Raw genomic sequence first — 25,917 nt, 5'->3', positions numbered from 1 at the left:
TCTATCCGGTAATGACTATTTCAAAAAATTACAAATATTAATCTTTATTTAATCAAAAGACAATGCGCCAATATTTACTCACTAAATTACATTAGCAATGTCTGCAGATCTGAAATTAAATTATACTGGCAAGAAAGATGCCTGTCATAGGTCACACACTGAAAACAGCCAGATGAATGAATCCTGCATCGCACTTCTGTACATTAGTAGTTCAATGCAGGGAAAGCGATTTGATTTGCAGATGTATCTGAACATGTGGGGACTAAAAAAAAACTAGAATCACCTTTTGCTCTCAGCTATTTAAACAAGAATGACAGATCTGGTCAATTCCATTCAATACATCCACGCAGCAGTCAGAGACAAGCATAAATGCAGCCGATTCAAATAAATAAGAGTGCTGGTCATAGAATGAACGCACTAGAGATGGACTGGAAGCATTGCATGGAGTGGACAATAAATCATGAAACAGAGTACACCTAAAGGGCTACAATTCATACGTAATGATGCAGAGCCGATGCCTCAGCACAAGGTTGGGTGAGGGAGAAGAAAAACACACCCACACACACACCGCAGCCCAAATACCATGTGCGTCAATAAACAAAGATATCCTTCCCTACCTGCAAATATCTTCTCTCTGTGTTCAGGGGACAGGGTCTCCCATCCCTGTGTGTGGCGGACAGCGTAAAAGCTCTGAAGCAGGAAGGTCCACAGCCAGTCGTGCAGCGCGCAAATCTCTCGCCTGAACGGCTGCCGTTAGCAGAGGAGAGAGAGGCAGAGAAGAATGGAAAGAGGGGAGTGCTACAGCACAAGCAAATCAGCAGCTGCTCGAAGAACCTTTCGCCATGGCAACAAATACCCCTCCCTCCTCCCTTTGTCAGACCCTCCCATCTCCCTCTGTCTCTGTTGCAGAGTCTACTTGAGCTCCTTTAAGCGACATCAGTGATGTCAGCGGCTGATGCCCATACGCCTGTTTCCACGCCTGATTATAAAAACAGGGATGGAATGCAGGGAGGAGCCTGCTCTACTGTCTCTGCTGCACTAACCACACACACACACACACACACACACACACACACACACACACACACACACACACACACACACACAAAGATTAGTGAAGGCCACTGACACACGTCACCTCCTCTAATCCATTCTACCACACTGTACAGTATTTACAGGGGCTGCAGAGTTTTAATTGTGCATTCAGAGTCACGTTCTTCTACAAGTCACTTTGTGAGCCTGTAATCTGATTTGCACCATCTGTCTTCACCATTGCTGAGCATTACTGTTTATGTGCATTACTCAATATTTAGAATACAGTTACTCTATGTCTGTATTTAAAGCCACAATTGCAGATGAATGTTGTCTTCTGCCAATTAAAATGATCCTCCTTCTTTGCAAGCCCGGTGGCTACAGGTCATATTATAATCACACCGGGATGGAGAGATATACTGTACTGCTCTTACTCACTATCTACTGTTTGATCATGTCATGCTGTAAAGGTGACCTGTAGAGATTTGGTGCGCTCATAGTGGTGAAATAACTGGTTGATGCAAGCAGCTCCTTGCATATGCAGAAGGGCGCTTCTGAAAGTGACTTCATGCATTTCAGGTTATTCTTCATGTGCTGCAATGCGTTAGCAAGGAGAGGAATGCTGTGGTAGTGAATATGGATATATGCAATGCAGGACTTTAAATATTCATGAGGAAATAAAATGCATTTCAAGCATCTGATAGACCTCGAGCACACACGGCAATGCTGAATGTCAACTCCCTGAATGAATCAATGAATTTTAGTGAAGCTGATGATGGAAGTCAAAGAAGACAAGGTCTTTCATCCTTATCATCTACCCTGCACAGCACTGACTGGACATGCACAAAACAAAAAGACATAAATTAGGGCACATGAGAATGAACATAAAAATTAGTCCCTTAATTAACCTCCTTATTCTGAAAAAAAAATCTATTGGTAGAATCCAGTGGCCTCTTTGAACACAGAACATTATGATAAAAGTCTATTATATAGTTATTTTAATCTGTTGTACACAATGCCATAATAAACTATTATTTATTTAAGTATTTTTAATACTTAATTGTTTTCTTGTTTGCTTTTCACAACAATAAAGACAATTGTGTCTCTATGTGGCTAAAAAAATACAACAACCTGTCTTTTTAGGCAGATCACTGACGGAGTGATTAAAAATAGATCATCACTGGACAACAGCCCGAGAGTTAAGCTAAAAGTTGCAGGCAAAATTCAGAGTAAGACTGCCTGATCTCACCTGTGGTTGTTGCAGCTCCAGCAGAGAGTCCTCCGCCAGGTCGTCTCCACAGAGCAGTTGCACAGCATTGAAAAGACGACAGCAGTTGTCCACAGTCACACCGTCTCTGATGGCTGAGCATAGCTTCTTCAGCAGCGTGGGGTCTTGAGTAAACCCTTCCCTCTGCAATGACAGGATACTGGGAAAACCATAGAAACCTCTGCTTCAAGCTTCGATGCAATCCTGGCAACAGTTAGTAAATATTATTTAAAGTGAAGACACTTTACTGTCGGTCATGTCGAGCTATTTTATTTTGTACATAAAGTAGTCTTTGAACGGAGTGCATTCACTTCTACGTCAGGTTCACCTTCTCATGTGTGGCCGAGTGCTTTTGAATAGTCCTGAGTTGCATCGTCTTTTGAAAGGTGCTACATAAATAAAGTTTGACTGATTGAATGAGGAGCAGCGGCCTTACCCTGCAGAGATCCTGGAAGGCCTGAGTCCGGATGACTTGGGGGAGATGCTGGACAATGGTACTGAGGCTCTGAACCTGCAGCTCTGTGGACAGACTCTCGACCTGCTGGGCCCACTTGACTTCAGGTAGACTGTCAATCAACTGCTCAGTGCCACAGAGGATGGCTACTGCATTCTGCACGGTCTGAATGGAAACATCCACCAGCTAAAGTAACTCCAGGTGAAAACACAAGATGAAGATGAGCACTGTTTTATTCTCATTGATGAATGACAGACTCTCTGCATTCAGACCCTTTGGTGTTTTGCTTTACTGACACCACCTCCTTGACGGTGATGCAACACAGACTCAAGACTCAATTATCAGTAACAAGGCTGGATCACTTCCCATCCGTCAGCATCTAGATCATATTCTTAAACTGGCCTGTTTTTAATAAGTGAAAATTCAATGAAGGTTTTTAATTCAATCATGTCTGTCTTTCCTTCCTGAGGAAAAACACTGCAGATGATGAAATCGGTCCAACTACATGAATGCAGTCGGGCTGATGTCTGCAAGGGGGGAACTCACCATGGTGTTGGTTATGGCTGCCAGACAGGCTCTGTGGAGCTCAGGGGACAGGAGGGAGAAGTTTCTATCGCACCACGTCTTCACATAGTGATCAGCGACCCACCTGAAAATACACATCCCAGAGTAACAGGAGATGAAGTTTGTTTGGTTGATGTCTGAGCCGCGCTGAGTAACACACTGCTTCACAGAGCAGCGCAGCTCAGATCAGCGTCATACCTGTGTGACTCAGAGGCAAGATGCTGAAACCATCTCTACACTCATAAAAACAGAAGCAGCTCACACCTTCACATAACATTTCCCAGAATGCAGTCACACACTGCTTTCATGCTCAGTATGCAGGAGCACCAGACTCACAATATGATTAAACAGGGATCTCAACGTGAGATATACTCAGCACGTTGACTGGGTGTGCACACTAACTAATGGAAAGCAAAGTTAAATAAAATTCTCTGCCTTACAATATATAAAGACATCACTGAACCAACTGAGCTTCAATCATACCACAGGTAACAATAATCAGTGACCAACCAGGAAATGTTTCTAGAACCTCACCTCACCTCACCTCACCCAAAAGACTACTGTTTGAACTACATTAAAACAAACTATATTACATAACTAACCCATACCTGATTCCACAAGCTGGTTTCCTAGCAACAAGATGCAGATGCATCTCGCAGTGGCAAGAACATTGACAAGATAAATATACAGTAGTACCTCTAGATATGAGCTGCTTGACATTCAAGGTATTGGAGATACGAGCCGTCGCTCTGTCCAGATTTTTGTTCAACATACGAGCGAAAATCTGAGTTACGAGCCGTGCTTTGGTGGATACAACATCAGCTGAGACCAGGTCTCGTTCTCATTCGTGAACAAAAGACAAAGCTCGTGTGGTCTTGTTACTTTTGCGCTCCTTTTCATAGTTTATCATTGTTTACGTAACTTATATAAAATTAATTATACACAGGTCTGCATGTTAATTGGTTGATTTTTTTTTTCATTATTTAAAGGCTTTGGGGGTTTTTCACAATGCTGGAAATGATTTAATTTCACACTGATCATACACAGAGTGTGGATAATGTTACGCTGTAGCGGGTCTCCCTCCTTGACCTCCAGGTCATAGCCAGCAGAGCCCTGACCTGCTGCTGATTAAGTCACCAGGGGGACTGAATGATACCACTGAGATGGATACCAGGGACTGGTCCTTATATTCCATTGATACGTCTGCAACCTGTGGACCAGCACTGACAGGAAGACAGCCTGATCCAGGTCTGAGAGGAGGTTACTCAGGACACCATCAAAACCATGTCCAGATGTGGTCCAGGTTGCATTCAGGCACACAGGGCATACACACTATTGTGTCAACTTAATGAGATGGGTCGGCCTGTGATTCTAACAGGTTTGATGAGTTTGGTTTCCAATGATAGTCGTTAAATCACTTTGTTCACAAGCAATCCACAATGAACATTTGTAAACCTCTCCAACTTGAATAATTTGTTCATTAACTTTTTTGAGCAGTGTAGTAAAAGAAACCGACACTCACTTCATACACAGCTTGTGGAGGTTTTCCAGGCCTAGGGCGTGAGTGAGGGACAGACACTCCAGAACATTTCTTTGAACCTCTTCTGTCGGCTGCAAACAAACAAAGCAGCGTATGTGCTCATGTCCTGACGTTAGAGAGCGACGCTGTGAGAACTCATCTACAGCTCAAGTCAATACAAAATGTATGGGTGTTCAGCAGAATCAAAATTCATTATTGACAGCGAGTATTAAGGCATCAAACTAAAACAACAAATTTGAAGCTGAAGGCATAAACATGCGATTTGCTCTTGGTGTTGTCAGCTGTGATCCACATACTGTTAAGTCAGTACTCCCACACTCAATACACAAATGTGCAACTCATCTGAAGTACATATTTCAAGGTAATAGTTTACATGCAGAGATCCGTAGCTGTGGTTTATTTGTATGTTGCATTTAAAGCCAGCAGTATGGAATTTATCTCTTCTATACCAACCATACCTACAAATACAGGCTAGTTTTTTGAATTACTACTTTGTTGGTAAAGACTCACATTTATAAATAAACTCTAACAGGCAAAAATACAGCGACAACTAATAAAAGCACAAACAATTCAGCTCTGAAATGCATTTTTAATAAGTTCCAGAAAAAAGTTAAGAAAAACATTACATCTTTAAACAGCAACTAAATCAAGTTTGATGTTTGACTTTGATGTTGAAAAGAAAATCAAATATCACTAACCATGTTTGTGTCCATTCTCTGGTACTGTCTCTCCTTCCAAAACACACACTTCCCCTGATTGCCACATCTGCTTGCAGATCAATAATAATATACTGCAGAAGAACTTTAAGCATCTTCACCTCAGACGTCTGCAGGTTTCTACAATGTGACCACATTAAGCTGCAGAACAGGGTTTAGCTCAATGTTAGCTCCCTGGCATTGCCGGTAGTCTAAACGTCTAAAACAGCAGTCATCCATCTTATTCCCCTCTTGTAACAAAAGGCTTCAGGGTCAGAATGTAACCCAGAGGCAGTCTGGATTTGGTCTGACAGCTGCTGATAAAAGATCCCTAATGTGATGTAACAGGTTTGTTTGAGGAACAAAGAAAGGAGCTGAGTTCAGTCCTGAAGACATCATTTTCCTTTTACTTTTTACAGGACAGTAAACTGTGGAGGATTGTGTACCCTGATAATCGTGATAATTCTGAGGTGATTATTATACAGAGCATATTAGAGCTAAATCTCATCCCACTGCAACCAGGCAGGAACCTCAGTTTGTAGCAAGCAGGAAGCATGCACATGCAAATTAAGTTCATTTTAAGTAAGCAGTGAATCTTTTTGAATATAAATTGAAAACGTGCTAAAAATATGACAAACTAACTAGCACATATTCACAAGTTAGAACAGTAAGTAATAAATAAATAGTGAATAAACCCATGTTACCTTGGGTAGGAAGTGGCAGTAGTCTCTCATCAGGACCATCTCCACCACGTCTACCAGCCCCTTCAAACCCAACATGTCTGCTGCTAAAAGCACCTGGCTGTGGGACAGATGAGTGGTACAGGTCACAGGTTACCTCCTACACCTCTATTTCAGTTCTGGACAGTCTGTTCACGTACAATACCTGGCATTGGCTCCAGGTGGAAGATCCACGATAGCCCCATACATGAACTGGAGCAGGATGTGCATCTCCTCTGGGCCTAAACTGAACAGTTAAAACAATTTATGAGACATATTGAAAATTAACATTTACAGTACAGTTAATCTCCAACCACCCCTACAGCTCTCTGTGTGATTCACACCTGCTGTGTACATATTACACTTTGTTTACACACTGTGCACTCTTTTCCAAGAGGAGTATACACATCGAGAATCTATATAAAGTCTCATGCAGCACTTGGACAGCTCTGCCTGCAGGCAGCTTCACAGGATTTTCTCTGGCGCCCGAATGTAGCAGCTCATCCTGACATTCATGTCACCCCCTGTTCCTCTTGGATCATTACAGCTGAGGGGAGAGACACAACTCTCCCTGGAGGGGAGGAACAGGCTACATTCGTCTCTGAAACACACGTGATGATGTGTGTGTTTGTGTGTTTGTGTGTGTGAGAGAGAGAGAGAGAGAGAGAGAGAGAGAGAGAGAGAGAGAGAGAGAGAGAGAGAGAGAGAGAGAGAGAGCCTCAGCCTTCTGAGTGAGGCCACATACTTTGCAGCACCACCTACAGTATGTTGCAAGGCATGAATAATTGATGCAGCATATGCAGCAATCAAGCTGGATTGTTCGGGAATGAAGCGTTTTGTTTGTTGTTCGAGGGTGGAGGAGTGTTGGTGGTGCAAGAGTGTTAGAAGTCCTCCTGACCTGCTGCTTCCGTCTTACCCTTGCAGAGTGATGGACTGTCTGGAGCTCTCCGTCCAACTGCCACTCAGCATAGCCCGGAAGTACTGGGAACGTGCACATAGGACTGCCCTAGAAACCCAGTAAAGCAGGAAGCAGCATATCAGACGCATCCAGTTTAATGTTTTATAAGTCAATTGGCCAGCCTTGGTGTATTTGACGTTGCTTTACAGTCACAATGATTCACCATCCTCTGTTCCATAACTGGATCATTCGTCATGACGCTAAATGATTAGAAGTCTGATTTTCTTTGGGGAGTTCCTTCAGACATTTCCCTAGCCCTCCCCGTTGAAAAACAGAACTTACCTCCATAGACATTTAATTGACAAAGGTAATGTATGTAAGAATGTCCTTGATCTACCTCATTTATTTTGGTAAATATACACTTACTCTGAATTTTATATTTATACTAAATCTCATCAAACACACAGGCAGCAAAGGAGTGGAAAAGACATTGAATGCCTTATATCACTTGATTGGACCATTCCAAGAAAGGAGCTGCATTTCATTCAAGTGTAAGATTCACGACTACGTATGAAAGGGACGTCCTTGAAAGGTTCAGCCATTCACAAAGATGGAAAGATGTTCACCGCTTTGTTAAAACAGACAGGGGAAGGACAGTGGAAGAACAATGTTTACCATCACCCAACCACAAGGAATCTGACCTCTTTGTCCTCACTTCTAAAAAATAACACAACCATCCAGATTGTTACCAGCACAAAGTCCATGAACATAGGTGTTTGTGCCCAAGGCATGGGTAACATCTGTGAAGTCTAGGTTAATGCAGAGCGGTACAAACAAAGAAACACATGCTGCCTTTCAGTCAACTCTTTTTCAGGAATTACAATTATTCCAGAAAAGCAACAAAGCCACATTTTGCTTCCTGGCTCCAGAAGAAACGAGTCCAGACACTAGACTGGTCTGTCTATAGTCCAGACCTGTACCCACTGAAAGTGTGTGGTGCATTGTGAAGCACAAAATACATCAGCAGAGTCCTCAGACTGTTTGAAGTCTACTATGAAGTCACACGATGCTTGATAATGGGGGCAGACAGCCAATACCTGTGGCAGGAGAAGACCCGCTCCAACACTTGGACTGTGATGTCACACTGCTCCCCCCTCTGGTACAGACTCAGCAGGTCTGCGCCGAGGCCCGAGGCTGGCTCCAGAACCGTCTCTGGAGGGAGGATGAGATGGACATTGAAAGAAAGAGAGGAGGGAGAGGGTCATGGAGAGAGGCTGTATGCATGTGGAAATGTGTTTACGATTCAATGCCTGGTTAATAATACTTCATACTAGGACAAAAACATTTGTTATTGTTGTGTTGTCAGCTGTGCAGCATGCTGCAGCGTGCATTCACAGCACGCATCCAAATGAGATAAGCTGTTAAGTGGATTATGGCTAACGTGATGTGAAGAAAGGGGCGACTGAAGAGTCACCTAACCTTGACTGAACCCGGCACAGGACAGCCTGTCGGTCAGCTCACCTGAGTCCGTGGAACCAGGAGAAAGCAGAGCGCTCTCTGGAGCAGAGTCCTCCACCTCTGGGATGACTTCAGACGAGCGAAAGCTCTGGTCCTCTGTGTACACTCGCCTGCAGGGGAAGATGCAAAAGGTTAATTAACACCTAGCCTGCAATCATTTCTAAATTATAATTTCATTTAATACACGGTTACCAGCCATGACCTCAACTGCTCAGGATTTTGTTTGTCCCCAGTGAAGCGTTTTTTCCCCCAAGTTTTATCATGTCTGCTTCTGAATAATGTAGCATCGTAGCTCATCCTTTCAAATATGGTGCTGTTTGCAATCTCTACATCCACGCCTGTATCAAAAAACCCTAACCCAGGACATCAGCAGCTTGGATGAAGGCTGGGTATAAATGACTGTAAACACACAATTCAGGACTTCCCTCTGCAAGAGGCAGCAGTAGCTCAGCCCACTAAATTTTAGCTTGGGTTCGAGACCCATAAATCCATACATTCGTCCATCCCGAGGCGTTCCCAGGCCAGCCGAGGGACATAGACCCTCCAGCCTGTCCTAGGTCTTTCCCGAGGTCTCCTCCCCGTAAGACATAACCAAGCCACCTCAGCTGGCGGAGGAGCAGCGGCTCTACTCCGACCTCCTCCCTGGTGACTGAGCTCCTCGCCCGACCTCTAAGGGTGCGCCCAGCCACTCTACAGAAGAATCTGATTTCAGCCGCTTGTATCCAGGATCTTGTCCTTTCGGTCATGACCCAAAACTCATGACCATAAGTGAGAATAGGAACGTAGATTGACCAGGAAATCCAGAGCTTTGTATTATGACTCAGCTCCTTCTTCACCTCAACAGACCTATACAACGACTGTATCACTGCAGAAGCTGCAGCGATCCGTGTGTCAATATCATGTTCCATCCTTCCCTCACTTGTGAACAAGACCCCAAGATTACTAAACTCCTCCACTTGGGGCAAAGACTGTCCATCAACCCGGAGAGGGCACACCACCCTCGGGAACCATGGCCTCGGATTTAGAGGTGCTGATCCTCATCCCACTCGCATCACACTCAGCTGCAAACCGTCCCAGTGCACGCTGAAGGTCCAGGTTTGATGAGGCCAACAGGACAACATCGTCTGCAAAAAGCAGAGACAAAATCCTTTGGTCCCCAAACCGGACTCCCTCCGGATCCTGGCTGCACCTAGAAATTCTGTCCATAAAGATTATGAACAGAACTGGTGATAGAGGGCAGCCCTGCCGAAGCCCAACATGCCCCTCAAGACCCGTGTGGGCCACAACATTTGGAATGTGGCCTGGCAGTGGGAGGTGTCAGTTTACATAATGAGCACTGCTGAGATGCCACTGAGTAAGGCAAGTTGGTCATTGGTCGCACCACGAAGGAGATGCCCGTCGCTCTACCCCCCCATCATTTGTATTATTATTTGGTGTGTGTGTGTGTGTCTATGTATGTTACAGGCCTGTACCTATATATATATATACGCCTGTGACAACTAACAACAAATATACGAGACTGACCAAATAATTTCCTCTGTGGGGGGTTAATAATGTTGATTTCACTTCATTTCAATGCTTCTTCACACAGCAACACCACACTCACTCAATAAAAGCTGCGTTTGGCACCCCCCATCAGACAGTCTGTGAAACTGCAAGACTGTAAAGGGAAAAAGTGACTTTGCGCTTAAGGAAGTGTGATCTAAAATATGAACAATACCCTGATTTTAAGAAACAATGAATTTCAACAAATAAAGGTTGTCTTTTCAAATCAATCTGAGATCACGTGAGACATCACTTACTCCATGTGGAGCGATCTCATGTTTAGAATAAGTATAAAGTTTTACTGTCACGCTCAAGAAGTGTTTTGTGGAATGACTGCAAGTACATTTTTTGGTTGAATTGCTAATTTGAATAAACATCCTGTCAAATCCCGCCTGCCGCCTACCTGAGGAAGTCTTTCAGACTGGACAGCTCATAGTTAGGCAGGTGAATGATGGAGGGATCTTGGTGCTTCTGTCCCTGGAGAAGATGAGGAGCTCTGGCCAGCAGTATGGCTCTGTGGGCTCTGAGTGAGCCTGAGCCTGCATGAAGAGAAACATCCGCCTCCAACTCCTCCTGCAGCAGCCTGGGGAAACACAGCTATTTATCTACATGCTGGTATTCCTCAAACATCCCAGAATATCCTTTACTAAATAACTAAGCATGAATGAATTACCAACCATGGCTGGAGACATGCCTGCACAAATCTTTAATAGAACACAGAAAATAGGTAAAACACAAAGAGAGCATGAGATGAATCTATTGGCCTACTTTTCTACTTCATGGGAACACAAGCACAGGCCTGGGACAGCCCACTTCTTCCTCCCCATTATTCTCTCTCCTCCTCCCTCCATCCCTGATCTGGGTGACCCAGAACTTCGCTTGAGGCTGGTTGGGATGTTGGAGTCCAACTCCTGACGTCTGTTAGATCCTGATAGGTCACTGCTAAAAACCAGTGACCTACTCTAACCTTTGGAGCTTCAGTGCCCAAAGGTTAGCGAGGTCCAAAGGTCTTCAGTGTACTGTCCTACCTTGAGCTTCATAAAGCCGATCTACTGACCCTACCAGCAGCTGGGGATGTTATGAAGCTTATGAACAACAAAAAGGTTTTTATAATGTTTTTTTGTGACTCAAAGCTTTGTTGCATATTATTTCATCAGCCCCTTTACCTTTTAGTGATCGATGTCGTGATCTTTCTTATCCTCCAGTAGAAAATGGTTCACAGGATCAAACCAAGTGTGTGTCTTTAACACCGGGTCATTGGTAACTTCAGTTGTTATTAAATTATGTAAATGAAATTTATTAAACCAAATTCATTTAATGGAGAAGTCTGAGAGCATTTGGTGGCTGATATAACCTATGCTTTTAAAATGTGTACTACAGTTTCTGTAGTGCAACTAAATCATTAACTCGACTTCTTGTTCTTTTAAATCTAGGGTATTTGACATACTGTATCAATAATTTAAGATCTAGTAAATTACTGGTTCTTTTCTGTCAAACATATCAACACCAAAATCTACCAGACCATACCCCACCTAACCCATGTAACACAGGAGTCTGTCCATTGTTTTTTTGTAATCCTGACACAAAATAACCAACAAACACCCAAACTACAACAAGAGGACATTTCTCTGCTGTCACCTGCAGATCAACATTTGTATCTGTAGACTCAGGTTTTACTGCATACAACTATAGATACACCCCAAATATTCCTTTTTCATTAACACCTGCCATTACTACCTCGGAAATTACATAAAATGTTTAAATATGTGAGTTTTAACAAGCTGGAACTCATATTTTGCCTTGACAGCAGTATTAACACAAAGACAGACTTCACATCTTCAGTATTGACATTTCCATTGCTAATCAGTGCATTCCATCACAAGGCCTACCTGTTTAGGTCTGCAGACAAAGCAGGAGACAAATAGCTCTTCAGCTGATCTTTGTACTTGTGTTCTTTGGCCTGGAAGTCTCTTGAAGCCCTGGTGACGCTCATGATTTATGGTTTAGTCCAAAGCGAAGAGAAGACAGAGACTTCCACCTGGAGATTTGATACATAAAAGAAAACAGAAGAGGACGAGATAAAAACAGAGACTTGAAAATACCCTCAAGAGAGATGATATCAAGTATGTGATAAATATTCATTGATATCAGTATATGATTTAGATTTAAGACGATGTTACAGGGGGCAGGAAAAAATCATTTTTCCTTTCTGCTTTTATATCTGTTAACCATAAGACTATGGTCGTCATGTCTTCAAGAAGGAGGATAGGAGGGAGGGGGGATAGGAGGGAGGGAGGATAGGAGGGAGGGAGGATAGGAGGGAGGGAGGATAGGAGGGAGGGACGGACGGACGGATGAAGCTGACCAAACCCGAGCCCTCAGATGACATGTTTACCAACTTCGCAACCCAGCAGTGTTGTTTGAGCATTGAGAAGAATTAATAAAACAAAACAATAAAATCTGAGTAAATTGACAGAAACTAAATATTTTACCGTGTTAAATGGTAATCATAGGAGCTTAAAAATCGTATTACTTGCTTCCTAGAGCAGGAGTTCTCAACCTTTTTGACCTTGGGGCCCAACCTTCCTGGGCCCGGGGCCCATTCAGACACTGGGCCCTGCCTCTCTGACATCATCAGAGTCAGTCTAGTTGGAATGGACAAAAGGCAAACTCTCTGAGTTGCCTTCATTGTTCCCTTAGTCTGATTAAAATAAGGATGTAACTGAATAGCGGAGGGATATTCACAGCCCTTAGTGCAACCCAGGTCCAGTTTGTCCCACTGCAAAAAGTGCCGTCTTTGGAAACTTCTACGTTTCCCCCTCAAGGATCCTCAGGAAAGTATTCATCAAACTTTCTTACAATTTGTGAGAGATGCTGAGAGACTGATTCACTAATATTCAACTGAGTGAAATTTCCAAAATGTCAGACAATGGTGGAAACATGTCCATCCTGAATGAATGACTTTGGTCCACAAATTAATTTTGCTTTATAAATCTTGAAGTTTATGAATGCTTGAGGACCTGTCCTCACGCCACTGTGATGGAGTGGCTGGGCATGTTGTGCTTCTATGCCCTCACAAAACTTGACAACACATCTGGAGTTTACAGCATGATTTCTAATGAAGTTCATGGTTTCCAAACTTACATTCATCACTCCATGCAACTCTGGGAACAACTAGTATATGCCTGATGACACGATTATATCAATGCATCGGAAACATTCTAGAGCCGCAGCTCTCAACAAAACAGAATGTCTTCATGCAAACTATTGACACAAACCAGAAGCAGTGCAGCACTGGTGAACTCATCTTGTTGCAAAGACAAACATGGGCTACTTCATATTCTGTCAAGGAGATGATCCATTTTCTTTCGTCTTGATTTTTTTCCCCACTGGCGTCGGGTGTTTAGTTTCTAGCGCTCACCAGATGTTTTCGGGCGGCCCTCTAGAGGGCGCTGGCGATTGAGATAAGACCAGCGGTTACAGCGTTGATAACGTGACACAGAATAAGAACCGGCTCTGTGAGCACAGATGGGTTTAAGTTAAAAACAGTCCTCCTTCAGAACACACAACGTCAGTCACATAAACAAACATGCGGGAGGATATTCTGCTGGACGGGCTGTGGCCATTAAGCCAAACTACGCTCCTCTTTTAACCGCTGGCATGATAAATCCCTCGCTAACACGGTCATGTATTTATTATACCCGAAAATTGAAGCTTAAATATCCGTTGAGAAACAGCCGACATGAATAATTGTAGGACTATGAGGTTCAGCTACAAGCTCATTATCACTAGCTGCCTTTACAGGCTTGACCCACTGACCGTTGTTGACATCGCTGCTACACGCTGTCCCGTCCATCCACCGCCCGCTGGGTTTACAGAACGGAGAAGGTGCAGACACTACGTCACGACCCGGAAGAACACGCGCCTGCGCAGTGCAGTGATTAAGGTGCCGTGCCTGAGTCGAGACTTCCACGTGTTCTTCACAATAGACCAATCTATCTACACAGTAAAGAGGTAAGTTTATTTACAGGAATAGATTTACTTTAAATAAATAAGGATGAATCTAAGGAAAAAATGTTGATAACTGATTTTTATCGCACAATCGGAATGACCAGTGTAGATTGTAAACTGTATGTATGTATGTATGTACTTCTGCTACTAATACAAATATTACTACTACTATTCTTGATAAAAAATAATGGAAAATGGACTGCATATATTTATTATTTATGTCCATATCCATCCTGACCAATCTTAAAGTCAGCAATCACCTACAGCATTTACACTTATGCTTGCAAGGTTTCAGTGTCCTTGGAGACATCATCCTTCCAATCTGATGACCTTTTTTCTAATGAGAAACAGTCATTATCTTCACTTCATCATTTTATACTCACATTCATATAAAACTATAAAAAGCATGATGTCATTGTCCTCACCTTCATCGTTACAGTAAATCAATGATTTCTGCGCTGAAATTGAAAGTGATCACAGCCAGAAACACAAAAGAAGTCTCTTGCTGGATAATGAGATGTATGGAACACTGGTATAGAGAAATATCAGTTCAGTATTCTACAACTTCATATTTCATAGGGTCAAACTGAAAATAATGGGTTTTTGTAAATAAATACCTTATTATTTCGTCATTAATGGGAGACAAAGTCATAACAGTGAAGCCTGTGACCTGGATGTCAAGAGTGGCTGATATTTATCCAGGCAGTCTTTTCACCATAATTAGTTTAGTCTGGGATATTTTGTTAAAACACACAAAAAAAGTATAAATGAACACTTGGGTATTTTTTTTTCTGGTTTGAAATGGAAATAATTGTGTTGTCCTTGAAATAGATCTGCAGTAAGTGTGTGTGCAGCTTACATAAGGATGAATACTCACTTCAGTGTCATTTAACATTTTTGTCAGCATACAAACAATGTAGGGAAGATGATGATGTGCGACTAAAAATACTGAACTGTTTGAAGTACCGAAATAACTGCTGTGTCACTCATCTGTGTTCTATATTTAAAAGTACATCCCTTACTAATCTGGTGTTTCTCATCTTTTTAAAAGCTTGATGTGACAATTTTAAGGATACACCAAACACATCCGGCCACGCAGCGTAGCTTCAAACACTTCTGTTAGAATTATCTTGATGACAGGATTCTACAGACCAATTCAATCCAACAGATTGACACTTAGTTTATTTATAAAATCAAGTGGTGTAGAGCTGGCTCAGTGAATTTCAAAATGCAATGTGTAGGAATAAATACAAAATAGTACAATAGTCAACCATCACTGACATTTCTATACATAAAGTCAACAACATTTTCTACATAAGTATCTTTGAAGAAAATATAGAAAAAGAAAACTCCGTTAGACAAGACTACCTGATAAAGGGAACGTGAGAGTTATGGCTCCCAGAGGACGGCGCCCGAAGAAGAGTAGAGCGACCCGGCGAGAGCAACGAGTATGGTCGACAGCTCCACATCAGTCTCTCTACACTGCGACAACTCCAAAGTGAAAAGGCACCACACAATACGAGTCACGAGGACATTTCACCACACACAGCACTGCTGTAACTGACAAACTTTAAGGCGGATGTCATGTGCAAAATAAAGGTGTTGAACATACTGTTCAGTGTCCTCTATGGCAAAGTGTGCTTATAATCATTTCTTCTGACTTCTTTAAAAAAAAGTTTGAAATGTGACAGATTTGAAAGAATGATTGCATTATCACTATGTTGCTTGGTGTCACAGGCATATTCCAGGTGTGTCTAGTGAGAGGGGGAAGGGGAGCGTGGATTTAGTGGATTTAGTTCCTGTAGCTTTTGCGTCCTTCTCCCTCCTTGAGGAAGGTCCATATGAGGGTGTTCACAATATCAGGCTGATCCTGCTGCAGCCAGTGACTGGCCCCAGAAATGATATTGAGACGGAAATGATTCCGGATGTAGAGGCGGCAGGCCTCGGCCATTTCCTGCTCCAAGAAGGCGTCGCGCTCCCCCCACAACAACAGCACTGGAGACCTGACGTGGTTCTGGCTCAGCGGGAGGAAGCTGAGAAGACAACATGAAAGGTTTTAATATTAGAAGTGTATCTGGTGATGGTTGGGTTCAGTTCAGCTGTTTCTGTGTCTGGGTCCTGGACTCTCATGATGGATCACTCTCACACTGAAATAACCTCAGAGGTCATGGATGGGTGTCATCCCTGAACTCCTGCATGGTTTGAATCTGTGCATGGTGTCCAGAGGTCAAAGAGGTCACATCTCCCATGTGTTATGTGTCTCCCAGCAGGATTTTTTGATGTCTTCTAATCCTGCAGCCAGGGACAAACTGATCATATTTATGTTCAGATTTACATCCACCTGGATCCAATTTTTAGTAAAAGATGAATAAGATGAATTAAAATTCTAATTATAACATTCTAATTATAACGTACCTAATTACACAAAAGAACTGAACCAGTTTACATAAAACGCAGAGTGTTGGGACATGGGTAATTCACTTTTAACTGTGATGAACAATCACATGGCCCAGAATCCACCTGCACCACTCTGGACAGAATAGTGGAAGCATGAAAAATTGACGGATGGATGCTGCCGCATGTTTACGTATTTGCATCCCTATAATGCTTACATCCAATGCATGTGCATACAGAGCAACTAATTGTACACGGGTCAGTGATATCTCTTTTACATAAGCATAAGGATAACTCATTCTTTGAGAAATGAGCAGATGGCCCAGTCAGCCATGCATGCTTTTCACATCAGAAAAGCATCCACAGATACATGATCTGATCCGATCTGCGTCCATCACTCTCAGACAGGTCGTCAGACATATGTCAGGATGAAGGTGTGTGTAAAAATAAATGACAATGTTGTGCCCTTGAGAAAAGCTGTGTTCAGCCTGTTGTCAGTAAGTCTGACAGCAGATGGCGCTATAAAATATGCAAAATACAATGTGCTGGTTGGTCTGTGCAATATTCCTGCTTTTAACTAAAAGCTGAACTCAATACAGGTCCTTGGGGATAACCCAAGCCTCCAGAAACAGGGAGATGGACAAAATGGATTTTTTAATATCCTTTACTAAAACATTATCAAGTCCAGGGCCTCATTTTGTCTGTGGGGCACCATTTGATGACCCCTACACGAAACTAGAAAAATCCGTGAACACCTCAGATCAAGGTACAACAAGCCTGAAAACATGAATGTATGTAATCTGACGTGACTCGTGCAGCGTGACATTGCTGCACGAGTCAGGCTGTTTCCTTTCATTTAAAACACATCTCTGACTCTTACAGTTTAGCAGAACACATATATGCTGTGAAATTCCAGATATGTTCATTTTTGGTTGAACTGTTCTTCAAAGTGAAGGAACAGAGCTCCTAATTAACCCCTGTGTTAAATGTATGTGAGCATGATAGCCCTCCTGTATTGAAGGGTGAACTATTCCCCACCTGAAGACATTCCTGTAGTAATTGAGGGCTCCAGTCAGAGCTCCTGGCTGGGAGAGTGCATACAGATAGGCCTCCAAATCCTCAGCAGTGAGCCAACGGCCTTTTCGTCCAATGCCGGTGCTGCGACTGGTGAACAAGGTCTTGAGAGCCTGCAGCAGAGACAGCAGATGAATTAAAGCAACCAGGTGTTACAACCAGCCCAGTCACCGACCTGTGAGTCAGCAAAACTTAGTGTCAGCTGCACAATATTTAATGGGGGTCATGGGGATTTCTGGATCCTATCCCAGCTGACTTACAGGCAAGACGCGGTGATTGATCATTTAGCTTAGTGTCAAATAACATAGTACGTTTTTTCAGTTTATTTTAACTGAATAAATAAGACATTAAACATGGATTAGCCATTCCACCATCCTAAATTTTTATGATAAACTAGGCTAACTGGCTTCAGCCTGAAGATAAGACAACGGGCTCAGACTTTTTGGTTAACTTGCAGCAGAAAATAAAATAAAATAATTTCCAGGGATATAAAAATAGAACTTGTAAATGTATTTTGTGCACTTCTGTTTTTTTTTTTTTTTGTTTTGGTTAACATCTTAAATTATGTCAGTCAATTTGAATGAACATTTCGATATGAACAATAATTAAGTCAAGCTCAATATTGTTTAATTTAAAATCTGTGATAATCTACCAATTCATAATTCCTATAGGATTAGCTGCTCCTTGACGTTTACTACAACAAAACCTCTTTCACATCTGATTAGTGTTTTGTCACGCTGACACAAATGCTAAAAATACAGTGACATTGGAACAACGCACAGCATTGCGCATCATCCAAACACACAACACAGAGATAAAAACACACATGACCTTGACTTTGAGAGGGCTTAAGAAGAAACAGAACAGACCACCTTGAAATCATTGATGGAGAGCATGAGCTCAGGGAAGCAGGGAAGCTGGAAGAAAAAGAAATCGCTGGATTTCAGCAGCTGGCTCGGGTGACGCAGGGCATAATCTGGAGGAGAGAAGGGCAGAGGAGACGAGGAGTTCAGATGTTTGATCGTAAATAAAGGCCATGTTGTTCGGGGTGGTGGGCGTGATGACTTTGGCTCTGTGTGTGCTCTAGTCAAACCAGCTGTTCCAGCTTCACATTAGGCTCCTGTAATTAGCTTCTCATTATCTTCCTCTCAAAGCAGAAGGGGATTTGCCAGATGGATGCAAACATGAAATTGAAGTAATATTTCCTAATTAATGATAATAATTATGGTAATAATCCGAGAGTCAAACCAGAGTCTCTTTAATTAGCATTAGGTAAACTGGATCTTTTGTAACATTAAGACTTATATCTGAGCATGGATATATGTGGTTACCGTGACATCATACCTGTGAACACTGAAGGATGGGGACAGTTAAGGACGATGAGCTTTGTCACCATCTCTGGGTAGTGAATGGCAAACAGCCACGCGATGGTCCCACCCCAGTCGTGGCCAACCAAACAACATCTGTTGTAGCCTTGAGAGAAAAACACAAAAGATAGATGCAGAAATAGCAGGATACTCATATTGATGTTGTTCTATTTATGAAAGCATGTTAATGTCTGAGGATGTTTACACCCCTTAAATGGATTTATTTCATGACATACATTCTGAACGCAGATCTTCAGGATCACATCAGTGATCTAACCACCACCAACTAATAACAGAACCTGCACTAAAATGTACACCCACCAGCATGAATCACACCAGCCTCATCTGAACATGGATCATATTCGCCATGTAGCCATGTAGCCATGTCTAAGAGCTATCTCAGTCTAATGGTATAAAGGTCAATCCACTGATTAGTGCAACATCATTTCTCAGGGATGAATGTGGACTGCGATGTGGAACAAGTGGGCTCTAACAGTTGGCGTGAACAGATCCAATCACAGATCAGACTGCAGCAGTTATGATACGATCAGTGGAAGCCTCCCACTGCCAAACGATTCTCCTAATGGTCACTGCATTATTCAGAGCTGTGGTCCTGACAGCCAGTCAGAGAAGCAGCAGTAAGGGCTAAGGTAGCGGCAGAGGCTACAAAACATCAACTTTAGGCCTGGCGTAAAAGCATTTTCAAGGACCATGTAAATTTTTAATAAAGAATGTGTTGAAAAGCTTTTTGGTTCTGAGCTGGATGTTCATGACTTGTGGCATCATTTAAAGCTGCACAACATCATACTTTTATTTTAACGAAAGGACCAAATAAGTATGTGTAAAGATGCAGTAATGAACCCACAGAGAATTATCACTGAACTGGTGACTTTTAGCTAACTACGGAAGGTTAAGCAATCAACAAGTTTTTTCAGTTGTTCGGAGAAAATAGAATAAATATCTGAATTACAATCCCCTGGAGAGCTCACGTTTGCTAATTTAGCAATATATGTATTCCAGTATTGTATGTGCAGCTTGTTCTTCTTCCCCCAAACTGCCAAAATTTTACATTATGAAGAATACTTGAATCTGCTGCTAAATATTTACTATTTATTAATGTGCGATAAAATTTTAACAATTTTCAGAATTTTAGCTTGAATTTCTTTTAGTTATAATAATATTGTGCTCAGTCTGATAATCCAGTGCGTTTACAACAAGAAATTCCAATTGGACAAAAAACCAGCCATCCCAGAAAATATTATACAAAAGCTGGATTAGCTGGCCATCTCACGTGGAGATAGAAGTGAAAATCATCATCCAACATTTTAATTTCACATATAATAGTGTGGACAGTTTAATTTCCAGTAATACGATCTAACCTGTTTGATTATCCAACTATTATATTATAACCCATTACGACTGCAGTCCCAGATTTTAACATTTGTCTTGTTGAGTATGATTTCAAAACTGATTTCTTTATAAAAACTAACTGTACAAATAAAAAAAATCATAAAAACACCCCTGTTGTGAAGAAATGAAATATCCTTAGCTTTCTGTATGATGAATGTTTTCTTGAAACAGTCGCTGTAACAAGGAGAACAAAAGAACTCTCATGTTGTCGTACTCTGTGCCAACTATAAATCAGGTAATGCTAAATTCCCAAAGATATTTGACAGAATTAATTGACAGAAAAAACTGTGATGGATTTGCCGATAGAAGAGTAAACATTTTAGGTCGATGCTGGTTTAATCAGACAGCCCCTGGCTAGCCTCCTGTTTGAGGTAGCATGTAGTCTGCAGGCTCTGTATCTGCACTTTGTCCCATATTCATCAAGAATGAGTCACAGGGAGTTTGTCATACCACGCTGCAGGCCTGATAAACAAGTTTATTTGTCATTGGAGATGATGTAGAACACTGTCCAATACTTGAAGTTATTTTAAGAATACAGACACAGTTCTGCCTTCTCTCACCTAAGTACTCCACGATATCCTTGACATCTGTCACCAGGTAATCGAAGCAGTAGCTGTCAGTGGAAAGCGGTAAGTCGGACTCCCCGTATCCCCGCATGTCGATGGCCACCACACGGAATTCACTCTTAAACTCTCGCAGCTGGTAGCGCCAGGAGAACCTGAAGCACACAAGCACATGCAAAGATGACTTAATGGCTCCATTTTCCTTTGTCAGTTTACACTTCAGGAAGAAGGGCTGAGTGTCCTACATTACCCATAATGCAGGTCCACTGTTTCCTTTCTGTTTTCTGCTTGCTGGAGGTCAAACATCCCAGTTTACCATATGGAGTTGAACATTTACCTGAGGCTCCATATCTCTTGTGACATTATTAGAGATGTTATAATCAGGCTTTAACAATCCCCCTTTAGAGCCATGCAGCACATTCAACAACTGTTCACAGCTCAATCGTAATGTTTCTTCAGAAGGGTAAAGATTAGAAGACAGTGGTGAGGACAGTCATGATGGACGGATTAGAGACAGTGGTGCTGAAAAGAAGACAGGAAGCTGAGCTGGAGGTAGAGGAAAGGAAGATGTTGAGGTTCTCTCTAGGAGTGACCAGGCTGGATCGGATCAGAAATGAGTTCATCATTTCTGATATTGATGAGATGTTCTGGAGACAAAGTTAGAGAGAGAAGACTTGGATGATTTGGGAATGTCCTGAGGAGAGATGGTGAGTATTTTAGTATAGGTGATGAGGATGGAGCTACCAAGGTAGAGGGCAAGAAGAAGACCATGTAGTGAGGAAGAAATGACGGCAGTTGGTGTTAGAGAGGATAATGACGAAGACAGGCTGACATGGAAAAGGATGAAACGCTGTGGTGACCCCTAAAGGAGCACGGACACCCCTAACGCCCAAAGGAGTGTCCTAAAGGCAACATCACTATACTGTAGCTAATAAAAAAACAAACAACAAGAAAAAAACAGTACACATTACAGGATTGTGGGCCGATCATGGTTTCACCTAGGGCCACCCCTGGATCCACCCATGAACTCCCCATGATGATGAACACTGGTGGACTAACCCATATCATTCTGATGTGAAATAATTAAAAACATTTTTTCTCAACTACCACTCAGATTTTTTTTCCAGCTGAGTGAAAGTCACCTCGATAACTTTTTATGTTTCTCTCTCTGATCCGCCCACTGATCACTTGGCCTGGGATGACTTCCTAATTGAAGATCTTGTCTCCTCATCATCCCTCCTCCACCTCCTGCTCTCCTCGTCCTGATGCAGAGCTCTAACTGTGATTCTGTTGAGTCAGTATAAGATCCCAGCACTCAGATCTTAGAATATAGATGAGGTTTAAAGCAAAGTAAGCCTCTCAGACCCCCCTCCCTTTCTTACACATAAAACACTCTCCATCCTTTCTTTCAATTCCGAAGGGGAATTAACATATTTTAACAAAACTAAATGCAAAGACTTTTCCCACCATGCCATTCTCAGCACAGTTCATCATTTCTGTAAGGAATCCAGCAAGTGAGGCAGAAAGAGCACCCCCTACCCCCCGCCGTTAATGAATCCCTGTCCTGTCAGCAGCTTATATAGCATGTTACAGATATGGACAGGCTTACAGTTCTTGACAACCCCTTTGGCCCCAATCCAGGAGCAAGGCTCTGCACCATTTTTCATCTCATATCAGGAGGAATAGATCTTGAAGGCTTTGGACCCATTACTCCCAGTAGCAAGTCCTGTCATGGTGTGTGAATGAGGTCCTTGCTTTCTTTCACAGCCCAAGAACCGGACGAGAGGGATTCAGTAACACTTTCTCATGTTCAGGAGAACGATTAGAGAGGTGACTGGTGTGTGGAAAACCAAGAATGTTTTACAGTCAGGTTCTCTGCTTCCGCTGCGTGCGGTGGAGCTGAACCCATCGCCTCCTACCTACCCCGGTTTCATGTCAACTTACCAGAACTCAGGGAAGCCGTGCAAAAACAGCATGAGTGGTTTCCCTCTCTCCCCGGCAGCAACGTAATGAAACCTAAGGCCGGACTCCTGCATGGAAAGGAGAAACAAGCGTTTGAACACAAGCATCCAATCCACCGCCAGTAACAGAACAAGTCAGCAATTCTCTGACTGTTGAAGGGGTAGCTGTATGAATATAAGTGGACAATAATGAGATTATCAGAAAAACCAAAGAGGAAGTCATGAGAAAGTTGCATAATGATTAGAGTCGGTACATCGTGGACTGACTTGCTGGAATGTTATCAGTGTGTTGTTCAGCTTTTTCCTCTGATGTGTTTTAGATCAATTAAGAAATCACCTCAAAATAGAATGTTCCTTTTATTTCAGGAGAACAGACATCGAGTCCTTGTTCACCAGGTGAGTCAGACTCATGCAATATATTTGATAAGATTTGGGCTCCCTTTGATGAAAATACCATAAAGCAAATTTACTACTCAGCTGCAGTGGAGTTCTCGGTACCTCAGCTCATAAATAGTTTATTTATGAGCTCATACTGAGAATGGCTGTTATTCAAACTGTTTAAATTACCTCTTACAAATCAAATTTATTTCATTTCCTGGTGTGGATAAATCCTGTCTATTTCATCTGCGCCCAGTGTAAAGTAACTGAAACCAAAGGCTAGGTTCATACTGCCATTTCTCAAATCTGATCTTTGCCTCCATGATCTGATTTCAGTGTGAACACATCTAAGCCCACATACAGTAACCACAGTAATGATGAGATAAACAGATGGATTCACATTCATCTATTAAATGTTCAACCTCATATGTCACAGTTGTCGCAGCCTGCTCCATATCTGACCTCACTGCTGAATAAACGTTGGTGTGAACATGCTCAGGTGCTTTCAGGAGCATTAGGTACGGGTCACTGGAACTACGGATGCACACTGTCAAACACTCAGGGTGGTAATATGAACGCTATCATACTGTATGACAGTTTCAGATCTGTGCTGCTGACACATTCTGAAAGCAAACATGTGAGTCACCCGAGTCTTCTTGGTGAACAGAGTCAGGGATCTGATAAACGTACCAAACAATGAGATGTCTGAATGTTTCTCATGGGAGCACATCTCTGGTTCATCAGTGGCGGAAGGAATGATTTTTCAAAGTACTTGTCTAGCATCATCACAGAATTACAGTCTAATAGCTCAAACCTATCTGACAGAGACTCATACCTGTCTAGGGATGCTTTTGGCCATAACATCTGTATATTTCATATTTCATTGTACATTTTTAATGTATTTACTTTTTGTACATTTTTTTTGGTGCAAATTTATTCTCCTTGATATTTATTCTTCTTCCAAATGTTATTCTCCTTCTTAGCTTTTCCTCTTCCTAACTTCATTTTATATGGATGGAATCAAACTTCATCCATCATCCATCTATCTATCTATCTGTCTGTCTGTCTGTCTGTCTGTCTGTCTGTCTGTCCATTTATCTATCTATCTATCTATCTATCTATCTATCTATCTATCTATCTATCTATCTATCTATCTATCTATCTATCTATCTATCTATCTATCTATCTATCTATCTATCTATCTACTGTATCTATCATTAAAAACGACTTGACAGATTTTCATGATACTTAGGACTTTGAAGCGGATCTGGACAGCGAAGTTTAGTCAGGATTTTTTTGAACAATAAGATTTTTTAAAAAAAATTCTGTTTCTATTGACTGATTCCTATGGGACTGGGTGGAAGGGTGTCGTATCAGTCATCTAATAAAGCCCCCATCACAGCGATCTATTCCACTCATAATGACACCGGCGTGATTCCAAACTGAGGGCAGGTTTTCATGAAGGAGTCATTTGAGGGTCAAACCATCAGGGGACGTTCAGGTGCAGTTACATCGTGGGAAAACTGAGCTCTAATGGTGGAGGTGATGTCTAGTGTGTGTTCTTTCACTTTTCTTACTACTTCTGCTACGTTTTATTAAAATACAACACAATTTACATTAAAACAGAATGATGTGTTTATTATTATTATGACTTATTATATACTCCGTCGTTACACTTTAGATGCATTCTGCTGCACTTTTATACTTCTATTATTGTGTTAATCGTGTCACACCTCCACTTGTGACACATCTTACGCCTCTGACAGCGGGTTTTTGCTTTTTGTGGAGGACATGTCTTGGTATTTAATTGCGTAACGCTGAACGCAGGTGGTTAGTTGGAGGCTGACGGTCGGCCGGATGAGGCGGAGGAGCTGTTCCTTCAGCACCACCTGAGCGCAGGCAGAAAATCCAGCGACACCACACGACCCACTCAATGTCAGGCCCGTGTGTCCGTTCACGACGCGACACGGGCAAGGTATTGTAGCATTATTACATCGGAACATCCTAGAGCACGACACACACACACACACACACACACACACACACACACACACACACACACACACACACACACACACACACACACACACACACACACACACACGCCCGTCTTACCTTGATCCTGACATAGCAGTGGGTTCCCAAGGACGTGTCATTCAGACAAGCCGGGGGAGTCTCACGGATCGCCCATTGGAAGGTTGTTGTAGGTCTGAGGATGATGTTCCACCAAAGTTTCAGCAGGGCTACGATGGTGCAAAGAGCACAATAACCGTATATCAACGACCAGTACCCCAAAACTCTGATTTTCAGCGCAAGTCTGATCAGAAATAAAAACAAGTTATGGAGGACTCTCGCCATCTTTACATTGCCGCAGGAAATCAATCCAGATAAGTTACCTATTGATTCATATGGGTAAATCGGTCGTCTCTGTTTAAACCCTGCTCCGACAATGCCGTTGTTTCACACGCACGACAGTCTGAAGGGAGGATCCCATCGAGCGGCTCAGAGCGTCACGTCAGATCTCACG

The 25,917-nt window shown here is 42.3% G+C and overlaps 2 protein-coding genes across 3 annotated transcripts in view; both read right to left on the bottom strand.

Moving 5' to 3' along the window:
- Positions 1-14,133, bottom strand: part of btbd8 (BTB domain containing 8) — a 28,388-nt gene extending 14,255 nt beyond the window's left edge. The window contains exons 1-14 of one of the 2 annotated variants that reach the window (XM_068320284.1): positions 14,052-14,133; positions 13,654-13,748; positions 12,122-12,270; positions 10,636-10,815; positions 8,691-8,797; positions 8,267-8,381; positions 7,188-7,277; positions 6,438-6,518; positions 6,257-6,353; positions 4,840-4,928; positions 3,300-3,402; positions 2,736-2,939; positions 2,282-2,443; positions 618-747 (exon numbers count right to left, since the gene is read on the bottom strand). In XM_068320284.1, coding sequence (XP_068176385.1) covers positions 618-747; positions 2,282-2,443; positions 2,736-2,939; positions 3,300-3,402; positions 4,840-4,928; positions 6,257-6,353; positions 6,438-6,518; positions 7,188-7,277; positions 8,267-8,381; positions 8,691-8,797; positions 10,636-10,815; positions 12,122-12,225 — 1,462 coding nt within the window. In that variant the 5' untranslated portion in view covers positions 12,226-12,270; positions 13,654-13,748; positions 14,052-14,133. The remainder of the gene's footprint in view (positions 1-617; positions 748-2,281; positions 2,444-2,735; positions 2,940-3,299; positions 3,403-4,839; positions 4,929-6,256; positions 6,354-6,437; positions 6,519-7,187; positions 7,278-8,266; positions 8,382-8,690; positions 8,798-10,635; positions 10,816-12,121; positions 12,271-13,653; positions 13,749-14,051) is intronic. The other variant, XM_068320285.1, reaches the window with a different exon arrangement.
- Positions 14,134-16,035: 1,902 nt separating this feature from the next.
- ephx4 (epoxide hydrolase 4) lies at positions 16,036-25,748 on the bottom strand. Its single transcript, XM_068320297.1, has 7 exons — positions 25,506-25,748; positions 22,996-23,081; positions 21,049-21,206; positions 19,056-19,184; positions 18,584-18,687; positions 17,676-17,824; positions 16,036-16,276 (listed from the first exon to the last, which is right to left on the bottom strand). Exons 1-7 carry the CDS (start codon positions 25,746-25,748, stop codon positions 16,036-16,038), a joined length of 1,110 nt encoding a protein of 369 aa, XP_068176398.1.
- Between the last annotated feature and the right edge of the window lie 169 nt (positions 25,749-25,917).

This window comes from Antennarius striatus, chromosome 7, assembly GCF_040054535.1.
Source record: "Antennarius striatus isolate MH-2024 chromosome 7, ASM4005453v1, whole genome shotgun sequence".
Classification (NCBI taxonomy): domain Eukaryota; kingdom Metazoa; phylum Chordata; class Actinopteri; order Lophiiformes; family Antennariidae; genus Antennarius; species Antennarius striatus.
The sequence above is the reverse complement of the archived record's forward strand: the minus strand, read 5'-3'. Positions and strand labels throughout refer to the sequence as shown.

What these genes read in the sequence shown, in the direction of transcription:
- ephx4 (XM_068320297.1), bottom strand. Translation starts at nt 25,748, where the DNA reads ATGGCGAGAGTCCTCCATAACTTGTTTTTATTTCTGATCAGACTTGCG. An exon ending in CACGGCTTCCCTGAGTTCTG is followed by an intron (nt 21,207 to 22,995) that starts GTAAGTTGACAT and finishes TGTGTGCTTCAG; the next exon opens with GTTCTCCTGGCGCTACCAGC. An exon ending in CCATCCTTCAGTGTTCACAG is followed by an intron (nt 18,688 to 19,055) that starts GTATGATGTCAC and finishes TCTCTCCTCCAG; the next exon opens with ATTATGCCCTGCGTCACCCG.